The 21,953-nt window shown below is 37.5% G+C and overlaps 1 protein-coding gene and 1 long non-coding RNA gene across 2 annotated transcripts; one reads left to right on the top strand and one right to left on the bottom strand.

Moving 5' to 3' along the window:
- Positions 1 to 168: 168 nt before the first annotated feature.
- LOC144630870 (cysteine repeat modular protein A-like) lies at positions 169 to 8,755 on the bottom strand. Its single transcript, XM_078489244.1, has 8 exons — positions 8,681 to 8,755; positions 8,226 to 8,300; positions 8,031 to 8,102; positions 6,956 to 7,167; positions 5,852 to 5,977; positions 3,007 to 4,566; positions 1,585 to 1,969; positions 169 to 270 (listed from the first exon to the last, which is right to left on the bottom strand). The coding sequence occupies exons 1-8, from the start codon at positions 8,686 to 8,688 to the stop codon at positions 198 to 200; spliced, it is 2,511 nt and encodes an 836-aa protein (XP_078345370.1). The 5' UTR covers positions 8,689 to 8,755; the 3' UTR covers positions 169 to 197.
- A 10,863-nt stretch (positions 8,756 to 19,618) lies between these two features.
- Positions 19,619 to 21,747, top strand: LOC144631401 (uncharacterized). The gene is made up of 3 exons (XR_013566726.1): positions 19,619 to 19,839; positions 20,424 to 20,502; positions 21,648 to 21,747. It is a non-coding gene; the product is annotated as an uncharacterized LOC144631401 (long non-coding RNA).
- The last annotated feature ends 206 nt before the right edge of the window (positions 21,748 to 21,953 follow it).

Genomic DNA, 21,953 nt, shown 5'->3' with positions numbered 1-21,953 from the left:
TACTCGTTTAGAAGCAACAATTCATTATAATATCATGATAATGTTATTCATGATTGCTTGCTGAATTCACGTTTCCAACGATTGCTTCTTATTTTACACTGGGAATCGGTTTTATATATTTTTTTCAGGGAAAAATGTTAGTCTACAAAGTCGCAAACAATACCAATGGCATATTTAAGGGCCTCTGAGCATTTTTTTTATCCGTCTCCATTTCCTGTTTGAGTCCAGTCTCCTTCACTGGCAATTGCGTCGGTTTCCGAGTGTCGAGACCTAGCAGAAAAATAATTAATTTACGTGTGAGATTAAAAAGCAAAACATTCATCATGAACACTCAGATCATAGTCTGAGACAGTTCAATAAACGAACACACGTTAATTTCAATGGCTAAATTATTCTTTTCTTGCGATTTTGAACAAAGTAAACACGTGTCAAGGTCGAACTACAAATACAATTTACAGGCAAAATCTGCGATTATTGTCTTATTGCTGTTTTCAGTGAAATGCGAACTCTGAAATGTAATCCTCAATCAACAGTTTACGCTTTTTGCTGCCGTCAATCATCTTAGCGACCTCTCGGGAAACAGGAGCTTACTTCAACCGGGTCAAAAGGTCACGTCTGTCAGTTGTGATTGGTAGATTTCGATCCATTTTGTTTGTTTCCGTTTTTCATGGTTCGTTGGCAGTCGCCATTATTATGATTGACGGTAGCGAAAAACGCAATCGTTAGTTGGATTTTGAATATCAGAGTTCGCATTCGACTGAAAACAGCAATAAGTGATCTACCAAAGCACGTTGCAATAGCACTAAGCCTTAGAAATTTCAATCGTTTTCAAAGATCAATATAACATTGTTAGTTTTCAATTTTTATCTACCATGCATAAATAGATGATTAATACTCGTATTTATCGCGCTTCTTATATTTTCTATGTTAGCGAATCCTTAATACAGGGTGAATCTTTCGATTTCCTTTCAAAGAGTCTGTTTGCAGTTAGTTTTTTTAATGAGTCTTTAATAAATTGTTGTTATTATTTAAGTATCTTCGAATATCGTTTGGGGAATTAGACATCTCGTAACTGCTTTGGCGCTTTTTGTCACTTCTTGGCTTTAATATTGATGACGCCACTTTCTTGTGATATGACGTCATAAATAAAACGACATAAGAGTTTCATTTCCTTCCTTTGCATTAAATCCAGGTAGTACCACGAAAGCTTACAAATTAACAATAGAAGTAATCTGTCTCGAAAATGTGAACATGAAGAAATGAAATCGCCATTTGCATATTAAGAAAATAATTACTAACTTTAGCCAATTCTTTAGACAAAACACCTGTTTAGAAGTTTGTACAGATGATGCTGTCTAATATACTATAAAAGATTCACTTGGAAACCGCAATGCACGTGAAGAAAAAAAATTACCGATAAAGTTTAGTAAAAGTCGCGAAGTTTGATTACTGTTGCTTGTATACTTAAAAAAAATTATAACTTTGAAATCAGCGGGGCATTTTCTGCCCACCCGGAGCCAGATGCAACGGATTTTTAAATGATGTTTTATTACAAGTTTATATCAGTTTTTACATTGTACTCACAGACGTTCCCTATGTAGCTCCTTGACTGACCTTTTTACCACGATGTCTGTGATTGAAAGCGACAACAGCTCTGTTTGTGTCCCTTTATGAACCCTTGTGTTGCTGTGCTTAGCGTATTGACGACTTTCCTCCGGTATCTCCATTGCATTATCGTCACTTGAAACATCGATTATAGCTCCACTGTCATTCAAGGCAGAGAAAATGCAGGGCTTATCAATTTGCCCGCTTTGCAGCTGATCATTTAGAACGTTCGCTCCCGCTAAGCCGCTTATCTCTCCCTGCAAATCGTTAAGGGGCAGAATCAAAGCCAGGCAACAAGAAACAGAACAATGAGGATTTTTTCGCCATTTCTTGAGGTAACGATATAGAAACACTGCGTACTGAACTGAAAGTAAAAAAAAATTAAGTCACTCAAAGGCAATAAGCAGGACTTCCTTTCTAAGCGTTTTTACTGCGATAAAAACCATTGGCACGTCATTTTGCTCCCGAGATCAGGTTGAGTGACATGGCGCAATCTGACGTCATCACCTATTTCTAAAGCATAGAGCCTCGTTTGCATGATCGACTAGTTTTTTTTATAAACAAACTTTAAATACAGGGCTGATCAAACAGCTAGGAATAAAAATAAAACCAAAAAAATGACCAAAAAAAATAAAAAAAATAAAGAAAAAATAATGAAAAATTAAAAAATAGATTTAACATCATTTTCCAGGCCAAAATAAATTTAACATCAGTTCCTAACTGTTTGATCAGCCCTGCATTTAAAGTTTGTTTATTACGTCTAATGCTGATCCCGAACTACACCATGATCTGGCTACATTTTGCTTCTGTTTGTCAGAGTGGTCATTTAATAGTTACAGAAGTCACAAGCTTTTTATAAGACATTTCGCACCAAAAATCTAAACTATTTTTATTTATATATGTAAAATTTTATTACTAGCTGAGGTATTGTTTGTACTATTTTGTAAGTAGTGCTATTTATGTAGTGCTTTATAAGAAGTAATAACAAATAAATAAATCATAAACCTTTCCGAGTTTGGAAAAGCGACGTAACCTTCATATGAAAAGTGCTTGGCATTCATCCACTCCATGATAGACGTTTCCAGGAATCTCTCTTCATTAGTATGTGATACTGTCGCTTAACTTCTGTCAAAGTTGGTTACTTATTTAGTGTACATTTAATTGGAAAATCATAAAACGAATTTATTCATGACTGTATAAAACAAATGTACACCATTCTACTACACGTGTGTCTTCTCTTTAATATTGCATAGAAGACGTCTGCTCATATAAAAGAATATCACGCCAACTTCTTACTTTCGCTCTGTTTATTAATGTAAAATATTAAATAAAGCTTTGGTTTAGTCTAATAAATATTAATAGTACTTATAAGTGCTATACCTAGTTACAGTGTTTTCTTACCAAAAATTAGGCCAATCACTAACGTATTTGCTCCAAGTACCAATATTTTGAATAAGACTGCGTCTGTGTACGTGTCGATCGAGGCTGCTATGTTCTCTGCGGGAATTCTGCTCACAGCTCCGATGCCCAAGTTAACAACAGTAACAGCAAGGGAAATCGTCATCAATCTGTTCTCGGTCACGTCTCGTATGGGTTTGATCCATGAGAATAAAATCCCATACATTCCGGCAATGACCCATCCTAAACCAATGTAGGACCTGCTCTCCTGTCCCACAAGAATCAGACCAGACGTAAGGATTACTTTACGAGACATTTCAACTAACTCCCAATACCAAGAGCGGGTTTTATAGTTTTCAAAAAGAAAACGCAAACCAGAGATGACTTCCACGTTACAGTTTGCATCCTTGGATATCCCAGCGTCTGTTCTAGCTAACATAATCCTTCGCTTCCTCCACAGCACGATAAATGAGGTTGCAGGAAGGTTAACGATATAGGCAGTAGAAATGTATGCAATAATAAGCCAATAATTGTACTTTGTACCTTGGCATTTTATGCTGTAATCTGCTTTCATGTACTTGTTACACAAATCTTCTTTCTCGTCTTGACAAAGTTTCTGGCAAGCAAGTGGCAGGACATTGACTGTCTTAGAGCACGTGCTCAAGTAAGTCACGTACAGAAAGAAAAACAAATTTCTGTACACGAGCTCTTTTGTCTCTGAAATTTTGTCTGACTTTTCTCCATTCTGCAGCTTTACATTAAGTAATATTGTTACTTTACGCACTCCATAAGCGACAACAGAAAACCCAATAACAGCAGCATTTATTGCCAACATTGCAAGCAAACTCCCAAAGGCGTTTACGTGAAATAGCGAAGAAAGGCAGTCGATTGGTGCTATTCGAAGCACATCCATCTGCAGTATTTCAGAATATTTGGCTATTACTTGCAAGGAGCCTGGCCATTTTATGTAGGAAAAAGCTTGAAGTAAACCACAGGTAACCTGATAAAAGCCAATTACGATCTTAAGTTTGGATAGCATTACGTCTATCATAGCGCGTTTTACTGTATCTTTTTCCCTTCTCTTACTCATCCACACCAAAACTACAGCGACTATAATTGCAATAGCTGCAATGATCGACAACTGCCCCACAATCCACTTCCTTGATGGACATTTTGTGCAAGTTTTAAACTGTTTATAGTATCCTGAACTGCAGACTCCACATAGTGGACCTTGGTATCCATTTTCACACAGAGAATCTAAATCCCCCTTGCAAGACTCTTCTCTTGGACACTTGTAAGGTGTTGGTAACGGAAACGGATATTGAACGCTGGATGCATCTAATGCAGGGAAAGATGTCAGGAGATTCGCGATAAAATCTCTATAGCGATCTTTTTGTGTGTCGTTCCTCCATTTCCACCAATATCCAGATTTCAAAGAAGCATAATCATCTTTGCATTTGAGTCCTTGAAGACATTTGTGACATTCCTCAAACATATGGGTTCGATAAAATCCTTTCAAACATTTGCAAGCGCGGTATCCAGCGAAGAAGTCAGTATCTGTTCCTGTTAAACATTTGAAAAGAATTGCACAGCTATGTCTTTATTGGGAAATCAGTAAAAATAATATTTAAGTCTTAATTTAATATTTTAGTCTTAATTTGGGAGCATTATAAACCTTCTACGATAAAGGATGAAAGCTTGGAGTAGAGAAAAATTTAAAAAAATCGTTCCACCAGCTGTATTTATTCACATTAATTTGAAACGATTATTCACACTAAGGTTTCATTGGGCCGCTAGTTGTGCGGTGAGATATCCAGAACCAAGTAACTTGCACCAGTCAAGCCTTTTCTTCCTTTGTTCTAAATGCCCCACCTTAAATTAAAACGTGCGGCTCACCAAGGCTGACTCTCCGTCCACCACTACCGTCTCGTGAAAAGTGAAAACTGTTTTTAAAAAATCGAAAATAACACTTCATGGGACCTTCCACTGCAAATGTACGAAGCTATTTTTTTTTAAGTGAGACTAAAACAGCAAGGGACCGCAAACGATAACGCTTTAAATTGTAGGATCTGCTGAGAGATCTGATCAGCAAATAAAATGAAATAACAATCAACACTGCAAGGCTGATCATACTATGTGCAAAGTAGACTTTGCGAGACACCAACAAGACTAGAACCGATACAGAAAGATTGCAACCGCGGACAGCTATTTCTTCCTTATTGAGACTCATCAGCGCGGTGTAGCAAATGTAAATAACGGAAGCTCAGAGAGCCAACGCAAATATATTTCCCAATCCGTACACTGTATCAAGTTCCGTACTTTGAACTCACCTGTCCCCTGAATCACGCGCTCCCACATCACGTGTTTCGGGGGACAAGAAATCCAAAGTGTCACGAAGATGTCTCGCAAAGCAAAATGACTTGAGACCTCAAAGTAATCATTACTGCGAAATCATATGACAAACATTCCATTCAGGCAGTACTTCACCTAGAGCGAACGAAGCCTCAGTAAAAATGAAATGGGGAACTATGTCTACACATGAAGTTTTCCATTATTTAAAAACATCAAAACCTGAATTTTTGTACACGTTTTCAAAACAGTGTCTCCTCGAACTTGTTAAAAGTTGGTAACGGGCAGAGAAAAAGTCAGCTGTAAGGTAACACCTCTGCAATGGACAGCACAGAAAGAACCCAAGGCAATTTTGGGAAAGTGGGGACGTTTTAGCTTGATAATATTTTGATGTCTCTTAAGGCTGGTTTATGCCATCTTATTTTATGCATTTAACAAGCGAGTACGAGCTCATACTATAGGCAAGTTTGATAAAATCGAGTGGAAATTTTCTTGTTACCTTCAGGACATGACTTGCAATCTTGCTTTCGTGTTCCTGGTGTTTTATCAAAGTGAACGAAGGATCCGTTTGGACATTTCTTGCATCTTGTAGCCACGTAGCCGACATCATCAGAGTAAAATCCTCCTAAAAAAAGAAATCAACATTGAGTTTATATACGTAAACGAAATGCAAATAACAAATCACCAACAATGGTTGCATGGATAGTTGCTGAATTTTTTGGCAACGTCATAATTGGGACCTGTTTCTGAAACTACCTATGAAGTGTTATTAATGCCTAATTAACAAGGGGTCGAGAAAAGACGACACTGAGATGACGTGTGCGATTGCATTTAGTTCAGTCGAGTTTTATAGCTGCGATTTCCGTCGCTTACTTACCGATCCGATAGTCTTCGTAGCAAATGAAAAAAATAGTTAAGAACTTTCAAAATTTCCCCTCAGCGTTGACCTTTAAGCAAGCAAGACAGCACGGAAAAGCAGCGAAAACGAGCCAGAACTGGCGCCATTCCCAAGTTTATCCGAATATGAGCTGCAACAAATTCTAGTAGAATTCTAGTAGTTGCTGTTAAATGCCTTTCTAAGAAGGGCATTTGTCAGCAACTAAACAGGCCACAAATTTTTCGGTGGCAATTTTCAATCGTAACCATTTAATTTCTGTGTATTTTTATTCTTAATTATTTATTTTGTTCAGTCAACCTTCCGAAAACAAGTTAATTGCATAGTCGTAAGTATACAAAGCATAGTCGTTAGCATACAAAGCAAACAATCCGAGACGCAAAAACCTATTTTCGTGCAGAACTTCATGCTTTTATCTGTGAGTATATCGAGTTATGTATGCACTTGAAAGTTTGAAGACACTCATGAAGCCAGAGCTACGCCTCGAGCAACTCTTACGCATCTTAATTGCTCTCCAAACTCGATATGCATGCATGACTCGATATGCGCACTCTAAGCATGAACCAATTCTTAACCTAATTCCAACGGGCAACAGATTTTGAAGCCCACCCCAACTTTGAAGATGTGGCACTTTAAAATCGATCAAGCCTCTTACCATTAATTATTAATCAAAATAACGATAGGTACCCCAATACGGCTATTACAAACCTGGAGGACATGTTGTGCATCTGAAGAGTCCTTTGGCGGAAGAATTAGAAAATGTACCCAGAGGGCATGGCAGCAGTGCAACGACTCCACCCGAGGATTGGCTAGGTATACCTCTATATCCCGAGGCCAATAGAGCGTATATAAGGTCTAATTTAAAGGATCGAAATCCACTGCCAAGGCGAATAGCTTCTGTCGAGGAATCTATAGGTTTTCTAGGAAACAGCAAATCACACTTTTACAAAAATTATAACTTTAATTGTAAAAGTTTATCTTTATGTTTTACTAGAGACACAGAGACATTTCGAGGTGGTGAATAGGCCGATGGATCGGCGGAGATTAAAAATAATTTTGTCCAGATTTTGGATTCAGAGCAAAATGTTAACGGATTTGCAGATCCTGCAATTGCAGCGGATTGCGGTTTCATTCATTCTTTGGGCTCGGATTATAATTAAGTTTTGGATCGTGGATCTCAACGCTCATTTTTTAAGTATTTTAATTGTAATACGCATTTTAGCATATACATATGAAATTTGCGTACTACAAATCCATATTTATTATAATTTGAAACAACATACCATATTTCTTGATTAAGCCCACATGGCGCTTTTTTCAAGTTTCATATTTTCCTCCGTCGATAATTGAAACAGATTTGTTTTTTATTTTATTTCATTTTTGGTATGAAAGCTGGAATAATTCCACTCTGTCTTACTCAATACATTCATTGAGGTGTGTTTTTAATTTAAATTCAGTCATGATTGCATGGGACACTTATTGGAGGTCGCTTTAAACGACCACAGGCAGCTTCGCCTTGAAATCCGTGAAATCCGTTGTTTTCGATGCCATCAAAATTGTAAGGTTAAGTGAAATCTTATTGCACCGCCGTAACTTGTGCAACTGGAAGTAGAGTTAAGAACCTTTAGCAGTTTCATGGCGACTTTCTTTATTTTGTTTGGACACGCTACTTCGTAGCGTAAAATGTGACAACGAAAATGTCGTTTGCCAACAAAAACAAGTGCATGGCTGACTAGGGTCCTTCAAGCGTCCCTATAGAGGGAATATGGCAAAAGGCACTAACAGATATATAGTGATATCGGTCCAATAGGCTGTTTTATATCTCACTGTTGCAATTGTTCTGTTGTTTATTATTCTAAGAAGGGCAATATAGCATATCAATATCAATCTCAGCGAATAACGTTTTACAACTTTTTTAAATAATAGTACTGTAAAATTAATAAAAATTGTTGTCTCTTATCAATGAAGAATACGTCACATTCGAGAATCTTGAACCCTGTAGCCAAGAAAAGAATCCAAGCTCAATATCTTCAGCTTCGTCCGTAGTAGATAACTGTTGGAAAAACAGTAAATAAGTCAGGCGTTCAAAATATATATTTCGCTAAAAGGCAACACTCAATCGTATTTTAACTTATTGCGTTCGATGATAGGAGAGCGCAACCCTAATCTTGTATTGCAAAAAAAAGAAAACGAGATTTTTGTTTGGACCCACATTTGCCTCGCTTTCGTTATTGGCCTCGGTTTGACGATCTTACTCACGTGGCTTCGGTGTTGCCTTCGCAATAGCCGTGTGTGACGGCAAAGTTGTCTTCTCATGGATATTTTACGGTGTGCCCCTCGAAACCATTGCATAAATAGTATATAATCTAAGTAGACAACTGTATGTCATATGACAAGAACGAGTCCGTGGAATATAATTATGATGTAACTTACACATGCATTCCGTAAACATAATAAAGGCCCCATCTAAATGCTCCTGGTTCGATCGTCGTTATGGGATTATCGGATAACATCCTTAAACAATAACAGCATAAATCTATTATTTGCAGCGAAAAAGGGAGTGCAATGACCATTATTTTGATAAAACTATTTTTACTATTATATGAATAATGATTACAATAATGAGATTTTTTAACTTCTGCCACGAAATCTTGGGCTTACTTCATTTTGTTTAGTTTTTCCTAATAATCGCGTTCTTAATTGTGGAACGCTTTTGTTGATGGTCAATTTTGGTAAACATTTTAGTTATATTTTGTTTCGACGACATTGATGAAGACATAATAGGTCACAATATACAGTATAAAGAAATTAGAAGTGTGGAAAATACTTAAGTACTAATGTTCGAAAGCATGTGACGCAAGTATTTAAATAAAAAGTTTCGCTCAAATAAAATCCGCTTGAGTGTTCAGTTTCGGTCGTTTCTTTCTGATCAGAAGCATTGCAAAAATTTAACACTTAGGCTTGCTTTCGCTGTTTGTTAAAATATTTCTTTAAAAAGCTGACTCTAGAATTTTGGTTTTGTCGGTGTTAATAAAGGCATGTATTGTGTTGTTTTTAAAGGTTTCCGTCAGAAGTTCATAAGCTAAAATTCTACATTTCTAGTAATGGGCCTGGAGATGTGTCTTTCGCGAGTAGGCTTTTTTAGAACAGCTTTTCCACAACCAGTAACCAATCGCGTTGAAGCATTTGTTGTTCGCGGCTTTTGGTTGCTTTTGATTGGCTCGCTCGCAAGTCGGGCGAAAAGCGCTTGCCTTCCGGTTGGACCTGGTTTGTTTACCTTATTTCTTTCGTCTTGACTGCCTTTGGAAGCTTCGCTACCGACAAACACCTTCTTCGGGCTGATGATAAAAAATTCCGCCTGTATCTTCTATATTTCTTTTCATAGTCCGCTAAAGTGAAGGATCCTCACAAACTAATTATGACTGCAACCGAGCTCGATAGAAAGCCGCAATTTGCAACAATTTGCAACAATCTCATTCACGCGCACGCCATCACTGCGCATGCATGAGCACGCCATTATTTATTCTTAATAAAATACGCCATTTATTAGTGCCCAAGGTTTGTTCCAAAAAAACCTACTAGCGAAAGACATAGCACGCACCCAAATTCTAGATGTAAACTTCTAGCTTGTAAACTTCTCTTTACGTATAATGTAGAGCTGTCGTATAGAAAGATCGATTTTTTAAGAATTTTAACGACGTTATTCCCACTGACTGCATTTTGACGGCGACACACAATGCAATCGTACTATACTCGTTGCCATTATCAAACTTCACTAAGTACATGCACAAGTTACGCGTTAAAAAAGCACAAAAACGGGCTCACCAAAATATTGCAAGACCATAAAATATATACAGTACAGTGATAATATGCACGCTAAAATGTCTAATAAGATATATACTAACAAAATGTATATCATTCCATATGGATTAGCGTTCAAGAGCGCTCCATGTTGAATAGTCTCTAATTTGTTGGCACTCAGAAATCTAGGAATGAATTCCAAACACCAAAATAATTGTATTGAATCATATCGTAGTCTCGGTTACACCAAATAAATAATATTAATAATACACGTCGATGACGTTATGATCGCAACACAACAACAACAACAAGCTTTATTTGCATGACTGTAAATTTGTCACAATATTGCAAAAGCGTACAACTTATTAAGCAATAATAATAATAATAATAATAATAATAATAACTAGTAATACGTGACTCGCAGGGCCTCGCGAAGCTCTGGGTTGGGGAGGGAGGGGGGGGTCTTATAAATAAGGAGTGATAACCGGTTTTAACCGGTGATTTGTTATTGTTGCCTAGTAACGGACATGGCCGCGACACCCTCGTTCCCAGGGTCTACTCCGCTTTGAAAATGGCGGCTCTTTCTGGTTCGTAAAGAGGTATTAATCCCAGCGCAGGCTATTTTCAAAATCATCGACAAATTATTGGATATTCGCATTTTGGACATTTATTTCAGGGCATTAAAAAAAAGAAGAACGAACGGTAGGAGAATTCGAACCCTCCGCCCGCGCGCCTCTGATGGCCATGAAAGGTTTATAGCCTGAATAGGCGTTGAGGGAGTATTATGTGGAAATCAGTGGTATTTTAATCCGAAAAGAAAAACGAAAAAAATGAAAGGCTCAGGATTCGAACCCACAAATAAAAAGTAAAAAAAAAAAAAAGAAGAAAAAAAAAAAACTTTAGCCGGATTCGAACCCCTGCCCTCAGTCCCGAAGATCTGATTTGAAGTTCGACGCTCACACCATTAGGCCACCAGCGCGCGGCCGTGTGACGTCATTTCCGCCATACACCAAGCTCACAAATATGACCGTAAACTCCACACGAGATTTCATCCCGCCTGAGCCCTTTGAGGGACAAAATTATACACCCCGCTACGCTCGGCCTAATTTTTTTTTTTTTAATAATACAAATAATTTTATTTCTCTATTTCTAAAATATTTACAAAGGCTAAAAATACATTCTGACTTAAATTTGAGCATAATAATAATAATAATAATAATAATAATAATTATAAAAACAATATATAATTATAATAAAAACCTTCCCAAACTCCTTTGCAACTGAAAAATCGTCAATGCCAAATAACTTGGTCAGTTTGAAGTCAGCAGGAGTAGTACGTCGTATAGGAATAACTCTTCCCATAAACTACTTCTTGTATAAGTCATAGGACGATGACGTCATTAGTCACGTGACATTTCCCTGAAGTTTGTTTTTGCTCACTGTGACAAAGATATGTTGTTACTGAAAAAGCAGTCATTGCAGTTTGAAGCACATTGGTGTGAGGCATTTCAGACTGCCCGGGTACCGAAAGAAATATAAAAAATTAAGGGGGCTATGTACAATTTTCAAAAAGTGGGAGTCTGGGTACAAGTGCGTATCTGGCGATGCATTAAATGTGAGGAAGCAAAAAATTACCTGTTGGTAGATATTTTTATGTAAGGTACATTTTTATCACTTTTATTGTTATGACGTCATTGGTCACGTGACCAGAACGGACCGCAGTTTTAAATTTGCTTGAAAACTTTACCTGTATCTCTCTCTTAAGATTTTTTTACGCCAAGTTGTAGCTTTTTAAATAGTGTTTTTAAAAATGGCCATTATTACTTTTTCCTAAAAAAGGACGGCAGTAAAAAATACAACTGAAAAGTTTGTTGGCTTCCTTCTCAACGACAATTTGCGGTAGGAATAAAAGAAAATTTTGCCAAAGGGAGGAGTGTATTCTCTTTATAATAGCGTTGTCAGTTTTTTCTCATTTCAATTGCTTTTCGCGAGGTTGAATGTAATTTCTTCCAGACGAAAGGAGTGGGCCTAGGGAAAAGTTAAGTGTAATACTCCATAATTTTCGAGCTTTTTTAAAAGTTCGCGGACACCGTACCTCACCGATTTCGCTGAAATTTGGCATGCAGTCTTGTTTTAGGGTCCTCACTACCAAACGGATATTAAAAAGTTTCAATTCTTTTTATTTTGGAAAATATCGAGAAGGCCGATTTGAAGCGTCCGTGACGGCCCGCCAACATGGCGGATCGAAGGTGTTCTTGTTACTTCGACACTGAACCTGCCGTCACAGTTTCTCGATCATACTTGGTATAGTTATAAAGAACTATCTTTCTTCTTTCTATATATCAAAATAGATTTGGCAAATGTTGAGTTTGGATGATCAACGGCCAAGAAGTTCGAAGGTATGTTAACGATGTTTTGAACAGTCTCAAATTTACTACAAAATGAAAGGCTTATAACTCCACTGTTATCTCGATTTAGAACAAGCCATTTACCATGAACAAAGCTTGTTCATTGGTGAATTGATTCCATTAATAAAAAAATTGGGGAAATGTAACCGTTAAGAATAAAAAATTATGGAACCTCTAGTAAATTGGCCATTTCAGCGCCATTTCAGCGGATCAGCTCATTTAACAGCAAATAATCGGGAGAAACATGAAAGGGTTACAGTCGTTTATAATAAGCAGTTTTCAGGTATTCTTTGCTTATCTTAAACAAATACATAATCTTTGCCAAAGATATGGCGATTTTTGAGCGTACGATCGTTTCTCCAAATTTCTATGTCGGCAACTTTATTTTATTTGTTGTCGAGATTATACGCTGTTGTTATTCAATATTCGTTTCACAAGAACTTCTGTTGCTCGCATTTCCCAAATCACTGTTTAAGAAATTGCCCATTCCGTAACAGGGTCATTCTTACTTTTTCTTTAAAAATTACTAGGAAAGCAAGAATGTCATAGAACGGTTTTATACTAGTGAAAATACCTGTCAGACATAACTTCAAGTGTTTGTGTTATCTGGCTGTTTTCACAAATATGCAAATTAAGGAATTGTTAAAGTGCCTATCTTTAACTATTTCACGCTTAAAGATTCCTCTAAATCCTTTCGCCTACCTTTTGGCCAAACGAAGTTTTGTGTCTCCAGGCAGAATGCTCGTTATCAGCAATGAAAGTCGAAGAGATACACAAGCTCGAGTAAAATTCTAACTGCTGTGAAATGAACATCGTTTGAGCTTGACGTGTATTTATAGATTGCTCATTTAACAGCAAATAAGGGTTACAGTCGTTTATAATAAGCAGTTTTCAGGTATTCTTTGCTTATCTTAAACAAATACATGATCTTTGCCAAAGATATGGCGATTTTTGAGCGTACGATCGTTTCTCCAAATTTTTATGTCGGCAACTTTATTTTATTTGTTGTCGAGATTATACGCTGTTGTTATTCAATATTCGTTTCACAAGAACTTCTGTTGCTCGCATTTCCCAAATCACTGTTTAAGAAATTGCCCATTCTGTAACAGGGTCATTCTTACTTTTTCTTTAAAAATTACTAGGAAAGCAAGAATGTCATAGAACGGTTTTATACTAGTGAAAATACCTGTCAGACATAACTTCAAGTGTTTGTGTTATCTGGCTGTTTTCACAAATATGCAAATTAAGGAATTGTTAAAGTGCCTATCTTTAACTATTTCACGCTTACAGATTCCTCTAAATCTTTTCGCCTACCTTTTGGCCAAACGAAGTTTTGTGTCTCCAGGCAGAATGCTCGTTATCAGCAATGAAAGTCGAAGAGATACAGAAGCTCGAGTAAAATTCTAACTGCTGTGAAATGAACATCGTTTGAGCTTGACGTGTATTTATAGATTGCTCATTGCCAACGAGACAGCCGAGCCAAGAGGCGAGGCTGTCGAGGCGGCAGAATCATAGAGCCGTGTGCGTATTAGTGTATAGGCAGAGAAAATCTTAAGTTCTGCGTAAGGGACTTTTTTTTTTTTTTTTGACCATATTTGGGTGTAAGTAAACCCCATATTTGGGTTGTATTGTTCTTCCCAGGTTCCCAGTCTCTCACTCCTTGCTAGAGAGCAAATGACCAAAATGGCGTCCACGCGGCTCGCTGTTAAAATTTTCAATGTGGTCATTCATCCCTTTACCGATAAATACACCTTTAGGGAATTATAAATCGAAAGAGAATACCCTACAGAATATTCGACCGCCGAAAAAATGAACATCAAGGTCTTCAAAGCGATGAAATAATCTTTCGACTTTGGAGTCCTTTGATTTACGATCGAAGAGAGACATGAAAATCAAAAGCGGACTGTTGACTTCAAATAGAGTTTTCTTGACTAATGAGAATGCTGAAGTCGGGTAAATGCTTCCTTTTAGTGTTGATTGTGTTTATAGTAATTGTTTGACCGATGATTTATTCCAAATCAAATACCGTTTATTATATTTTATTTGGCACGCATTTTCGCTCCGCGTAGGAACAACATCAATACAAAGCGACGCTCACTAAAATTACTGCATGTCATACACACAAGAAAGTCAAAAGTTTTTTGCTTCTAACGGCAAATGTAATGTTAACTTGAATAAAAATTTTGTCTCCAAATAATCCTTGACCGTTCAAGTTTTGTTTTCTGTTCAAATTTTTCAAGTTTTGCGTAACTGAACATGACACTTCGCATGCGAGACTGAAATCTGACCCGTCGTGCATTACTGTCTGATTACTGAAAATTATTTTTAAAAAAGCATCTTAGCAGTTTTGATTTTGGGATTTGATTTATAAGAAGTTCTTGAAATGCAAGTATCCCTTTTGTGGACGGAAACATTTTAACCACCGCGTGTTGTAAAGTATTTAAAAAACAGTGATTAAACCTCATTTATTGCCTACATTTTGTGACATTTTAACGTTGAAAAGAATTTAAAGATTTGTCAAGAGTTATCAATCTGTCAAACCCGTAGCCTGCGTAGCAGACATCTGTGTACGTTTTTAGTGTGTTTAAAAGAGTGCGCGATCGCGAGAATACGCGCGCTGGAAACTACGGCGCCTGCTACGCAGGCTATCAAGCCTGTGTCATTTATGAACACCAGAGAAATAGCACTTTTTTTGCATATTACCTAAAATACAATTTACCATATTTTGGTCATTTCAAATATAGTTCTATCAAAAACCATTCAATATCTGTTCTTATGAACAAACATGAGTATTTCGCTCGTTGGCACTTACCGATAGGTACAACTAGTTTAACAGCAAATAATCGGGAGAAACATGAAAGGGTTACAGTCGTTTATAATAAGCAGTTTTCAGGTATTCTTTGCTTATCTTAAACAAATACATGATCTTTGCCAAAGATATGGAGATTTTTGAGCGTACGATCGTTTCTCCAAATTTTTATGTCGGCAACTTTATTTTATTTGTTGTCGAGATTATACGCTGTTGTTATTCAAGTATTCGTTTCACAAGAACTTCTGTTGCTCGCATTTCCCAAATCACTGTTTAAGAAATTGCCCATTCCGTAACAGGGTCATTCTTACTTTTTCTTTAAAAATTACTAGGAAAGCAAGAATGTCATAGAACGGTTTTATACTAGTGAAAATACCTGTCAGACATAACTTCAAGTGTTTGTGTTATCTGGCTGTTTTCACAAATATGCAAATTAAGGAATTGTTAAAGTGCCTATCTTTAACTATTTCACGCTTAAAGATTCCTCTAAATCTTTTCGCCTACCTTTTGGCCAAACGAAGTTTTGTGTCTCCAGGCAGAATGCTCGTTATCAGCAATGAAAGTCGAAGAGATACAGAAGCTCGAGTAAAATTCTAACTGATGTGAAATGAACATCGTTTGAGCTTGACGTGTATTTATAGATTGCGCTCGAGCTCCGTTAATTAAGTTTATTCATTTGGCGATCAGATAAAAATCAATGAATGATCAGAGTTATTAAAGTCCATTTCTAAGCACGAGAGACACGGAAGTTTGTTTCATAAGCATTTATGCATAGAAATACCGGTTTATTTTTGAGCGGTAAATCTGCATTTATAATAGCTGGGAGTTTGGGGTGTTTTTTGGTGGTGTTTTTTTTTTTTGAGGGGGCTCGGGGGGGGGGGGAGGGGGGAGTGGAAGTGGTGCCTTCGTATCCTCTTTTGTTCTTTTACACAGTGGCCTGAATTTGGAACAGTTCGGGGAATGGATTATCAATTACTCTTCGTTATGCCATGTCACCCCTTAATGTGGGAGCGCCGCGCCTCAATTCACGATAAAAAATTTATGGCCGCCCGGTCCATTTATGTAGTTCTCCGCCAGGTCTCTCAATAGGCAGGTTACGAGCCTAGTGGCCCATCAGGCCGGAGCTCATACCGGTTTCCGCAACGTGAAGCGACAACGAGTATTTTTTACTCCACCCGGATGGGATGCTATTCCATCGCAGGGTTACCTCCCTTCCCGAAAAGCTAAAGATTGACTGGTAATCATTTTTACACCTGGGTAAGGAAAGGGACTTTGGGAGTTGAGAGGCTTTCCAAAGAACTTAACGCATTGTCCCCCAAAAGCTCTATCCAGGACTGTTTGGTCCAGAGTCCAGCGCAGTGACCATTATTAGGCCATCACGCTCCCCAAACGTGTAAGAAAGTGCAAAAAATCTGCTTGTATACCGGTAAGCCCTGGGGTTGTACAGTTTGGTACGAAATGTGGGCTTTTAAATGTGGTAGGTCTTATATCCGTGGTTGGGGTGCGGTGGCTTAAAGCCACTTGTTCTTGTCTTGTTTTCTGAAAAACGTTTTTATAAACTGATTTGAATTACATTAATGAATTAAAGGGACAGTGTCACCAAGATTTAATAAAATTTAAAACTCTCAAGACGGTAACCTGGTAGGAAAAAAGTGGCCTTAAACTTTGACAGTTGAATAGGAAGAAATATATGGGCCTTGAATTGGGAGGGCCTATGAGAGAAAAGGATAAAAAGGGGAATTTCACAGAATCTGCTCAACAGCGTACTCTCGAGCAGCTTTCATTTATCTGGCCACTGTCTTTTTCTCTCTCCAGGTTTTAGTAAGTCCAGACCGCTATGAGTGGATTTACAATTCATATTAACACTTTTTTGAGATTTTTAAATCCCGATTCGAGCTTTGGGGGGATATTGCGTTGAGTTCTTCGGAAAGCCTCTGTACTATCATACCGTATTTACTCGAATAAGCGCCGCCCCCGAATAAGCGCCGCCCTCGAATAAGCACCGCATTTCGGACAAAAAAGTTATTTTTATAATAAGCGCCGCCCCCGGCGCCGCAGTCCCGATGCGGCGCTTATTCAAGGAAATCTGTTTAACTAGAAACAGAACTACAAAGCAACTCTTAAACAAACTTGGACATTTCTTTCCATCAAAAGCGACGTTCTGCAGTTCAAAGTGCTTGTTTTACCGCTCAGTTTTTCTATTGAACATTCTTCAGTACAATCTTCAGCAAGAGACGACTTTTGGCAATCAGGGGACCCTATTTTAATAAATGTAAAGGATTAGATTCTTTGTGGCGTCAAACTTTTTAATAAGCGCCGCCCTCAAATAAGCGCCGCCCTCGAATAAGCGCCGCACTGGAGGCGTAAAAAATTTAATAAGCGCCGCGGCGCTTATTCGAGTAATTACGGTAATCCCTTTCTTCACCTAGGTCGGCGATAAGGACATACGTGATGTAAGTCATGACGCATCACGAGAGGTGTCCTTATGGAGAGGTTCGACTTTAATAAAAAAAAAAAAGTCCGAGATAACAAAAACAGCCAAGTTCTCACCTGCTTTTTTTTGTAAAAATCTGGACGAAAAACATTTGTATCTTTTAACTTGCCCTAAAAAGAATTGATTCGAAATTCATTTCAAATCAATGAGGAAAATGTGTTAGCTTCACTGTTATTTATGTTGTTCTTGCCGCGAGTAAGCCACGCCTTCTTCGAACACGATAATTACTGATGACACAAACGTAAAGTCATGTTCATTTCAAAATCAGCTCGCATTATGCTTATTAACAGATGAGCTCTTTTGTTCAACATTCAGACCACTGTGTCAGAGATCTAAAGAGGATTCGGAGGCACCACTTCCACCCCCCTCCCCCCCGCCTTCCTACAACAACACCAAAAAAAAACCAAACTCCCAGCTATTATAAGTGCAGATTTACCGCTAGAAGCCGAGTATTTTTTAACCGTGTCAGTCAATAATAAACCGGTATTTCTTTGTATAAATGCTTCTGAAACAAACTTCCGTGTCTCTCGTGCTTAGAAATGGACTTTAATAACTCTGATCATTCATTGATTTTTATCTGATCGCCAAATGAATAAACTTAATTAACGGAGCTCGAGCGCAATCTATAAATACACGTCAAGCTCAAACGATGTTCATTTCACATCAGTTAGAATTTTACTCGAGCTTCTGTATCTCTTCGACTTTCATTGCTGATAACGAGCATTCTGCCTGGAGACACAAAACTTCGTTTGGCCAAAAGGTAGGCGAAAAGATTTAGAGGAATCTTTAAGCGTGAAATAGTTAAAGATAGGCACTTTAACAATTCCTTAATTTGCATATTTGTGAAAACAGCCAGATAACACAAACACTTGAAGTTATGTCTGACAGGTATTTTCACTAGTATAAAACCGTTCTATGACATTCTTGCTTTCCTAGTAATTTTTAAAGAAAAAGTAAGAATGACCCTGTTACGGAATGGGCAATTTCTTAAACAGTGATTTGGGAAATGCGAGCAACAGAAGTTCTTGTGAAACGAATATTGAATAACAACAGCGTATAATCTCGACAACAAATAAAATAAAGTTGCCGACATAAAAATTTGGAGAAACGATCGTACGCTCAAAAATCTCCATATCTTTGGCAAAGATTATGTATTTGTTTAAGATAAGCAAAGAATACCTGAAAACTGCTTATTATAAACGACTGTAACCCTTTCATGTTTCTCCCGATTATTTGTTGTTAAATGAGCTGATCCGCTGAAATGGCGCTGAAATGGCCAATTTACTAGAGGTTCCATAATTTTTTATTCTTAACGGTTACATTTCCCCAATTTTTTTATTAATGGAATCAATTCACCAATGAACAAGCTTTGTTCATGGTAAATGGCTTGTTCTAAATCGAGATAACAGTGGAGTTATAAGCCTTTCATTTTGTAGTAAATTTGAGACTGTTCAAAACATCGTTAACATACCTTCGAACTTCTTGGCCGTTGATCATCCAAACTCAACATTTGCCGAATCTATTTTGATATATAGAAAGAAGAAAGATAGTTCTTTATAACTATACCAAGTATGATCGAGAAACTGTGACGGCAGGTTCAGTGTCGAAGTAACAAGAACACCTTCGATCCGCCATGTTGGCGGGCCGTCACGGACGCTTCAAATCGGCCTTCTCGATATTTTCCAAAATAAAAAGAATTGAAACTTTTTAATATCCATTTGGTAGTTAGGACCCTAAAACAAGACTGCATGCCAAATTTCAGCGAAATCGGTGAGGTACGGTGTCCGGCCAAAGTTCGAATCTTATAGACTATGACAATTAAATAGCTGCCCCTCCCCTCCCCCAGCTGGTGGTCACCCCAGCGGATTCCCCGTGGTCCGTATTGTGGGCTCATGAAGAGCATTTTCAAAATGGCGACTATGCGACAAAATTTTGAGTTATAGAGGACAGTTTTGTCGATGTTTTTCCTTCTTGACGCGATCAAAACGAGTCCCCAAACGTGGGGAAAACCTCCTTTATTTGTATTCCGGATAAAGAAGAATATGGAATGAGTAGAAACGTGCGAAAACGTGGGCAACAGGTGAGCGTTTCTCATTGAACAATGATTTTTTTAGACTGGTTAAAGCTTATGTATTCGACGTTTATCATGATTATCAACTTAGCTTACTGGAATTAAAGCCTGGCTAGGCGTAAAAAATAGATGGTGAGAACAAGGCGATAGTATTAAATGGCAGTCATTTCGTCGAGGCATACAACCGTTATTTATGTTCGTTATCTGAATTTTAAGCTACTGTTTTCCAAATTAATAAGACTCGCATCCTTTCATTATTTATACACGAAAAATGTTCCTCAAAATATTGACCAAGTGGCCATTTTAGACCGCAAAGAAAAATTACGTCAGAAAGATTTTATGTGATACCTTTGAAATTGGAAGAAACATTTCAGCTCAGTGTGATCTCTTTTTTTAAGTTAGACTGGAGACTACTTGCAGTCAACCTGGTAGCTAATCTAGACTTTAATTAAACAGTGCTACTCACGTTTTGGAATGCCTTTTTGGGTATGTTTAATAAATGAGTTCATTAACTTAAAATTTGTTCGTCCCATGATGTTTTATTGTATTGGTAAACATAGATTTACGTTTTCTTTGCATTTTGTGGTTTACAGGTCAGGGACTAATAGAATGCCTAATGTTTTGACAGGACATTCTGGATTACTGTTCAGTGAGTTAAACTATGGAGTTCAGGTAATTGTTGATCTCTTAGTTTTACACATAGTTATGTGACAGTCAATTCTGGCAATTCCCTTCCTTTTCTCTACACACATTCATTGCCTGAGGCATTTAAGATCTGCTTTTTGACCAGACATTTGTCTTCTTTACAAAAAATCTGTTTGTTTTTAAGGCCTGTATTTTTTTGTTGGATGACCTACAGTAGCATTTTAAAGTAGCAATGTAAAAAATCGCGAGGCCTTAAACTTAAGCAAGCCAGAAAACCCTAATCCCAATATAAAGCTAACTGCAAGAAACATGATGTACCCTTTGGCAACCAAAGTGCTTTTATTAATTTAAGGCTAGCCAGAGTACTTTATAGACTAACCGGAATCTTATGTACATGTAGGCTAACTGGAATGGCTTTCATGGCTCGTATGTTTCATGACACATAAGTGCCATACAAGCCAAAATACCTAACTCCAATAAATAGCATAACCTGAAGCCACCTCAGCTAACTATACTCAGACTAACTGGAGTACTGCTTAGGCTAACCAGGGAGCTTTTTAGCCAACCAATGTGCTATTTGTATATAGTGGAATGGCTCTCATGACTTGTTGGCTCGCACTTTGTCAAGACCCAAGTTTTTTTAACTTGTATTAAAATTAGCCAAGCAGTAGCTGTAAATTCGATTTAAATAAACTTCAGCTTAGTTTTTGTTGGCAACTTGCTCTACAAGAATACCAAACATAGATTTCAGTGATGTAATGCTTTGAAATGAACAGATTACAAAATTCAGTTTTAGGGTCCAAAACATTTTTAAAGAGTATTAAAATAATATGACATTTTTCTGCAATAATTAATGAAAGGAAGGGTGCAAAGAAAATTGATTTCTTCCTTGCCTAACCTTGGTAGACTGGGCAAGGTGAAACCATTATAAGCTTACCCGAAGCCACATGTTTCTTTCGAAACAACTACAACAAAAAATAAAAATCCTTAAATGTCATTTGGCTATCTACAGTAGCAAGTGGAAAAAATTATGGATCCACTGGCCCAACATAAAAGCAGCCAGTTTTCACACACTGAAAAGGGCCATTTTATTTTAATATACAGTCTGCATGCTGGAAAATAACAATTTCAGCAAAATAATAGTTTTTTGTTTGTTTTGTTTCTATTTACAGGTTACTTGGAAGACTTTGCAAGGGCATTCCTGTTAGTCAAAATGAACTCAAAAATACACACTGTGTCAATGTAATAAAATTATCACATGATTGATTCCCACATGTTGCCAGTTTAAACCTGAATATACTTAAGTGACATTGATGGCTTTTTATATAATTATGAACATCCCAGAACCCAATAAGATGGGAGGCACCGTGGCATAATGGTAATAATAATCGGACTCCGGATCGAGCGATCCGAGTTCGAGCCCCGGCCGGGGTCACTTGTGTTATGTTCTTGGGCAAGACACTTAACTCTCATAGTGC

Source organism: Oculina patagonica, chromosome 1 (genome assembly GCF_052425735.1).
Source record: "Oculina patagonica isolate OP01 chromosome 1, crgOcupat, whole genome shotgun sequence".
NCBI classification, from domain to species: domain Eukaryota; kingdom Metazoa; phylum Cnidaria; class Anthozoa; order Scleractinia; family Oculinidae; genus Oculina; species Oculina patagonica.
This window is presented reverse-complemented; position numbering and strand designations above follow the sequence as displayed.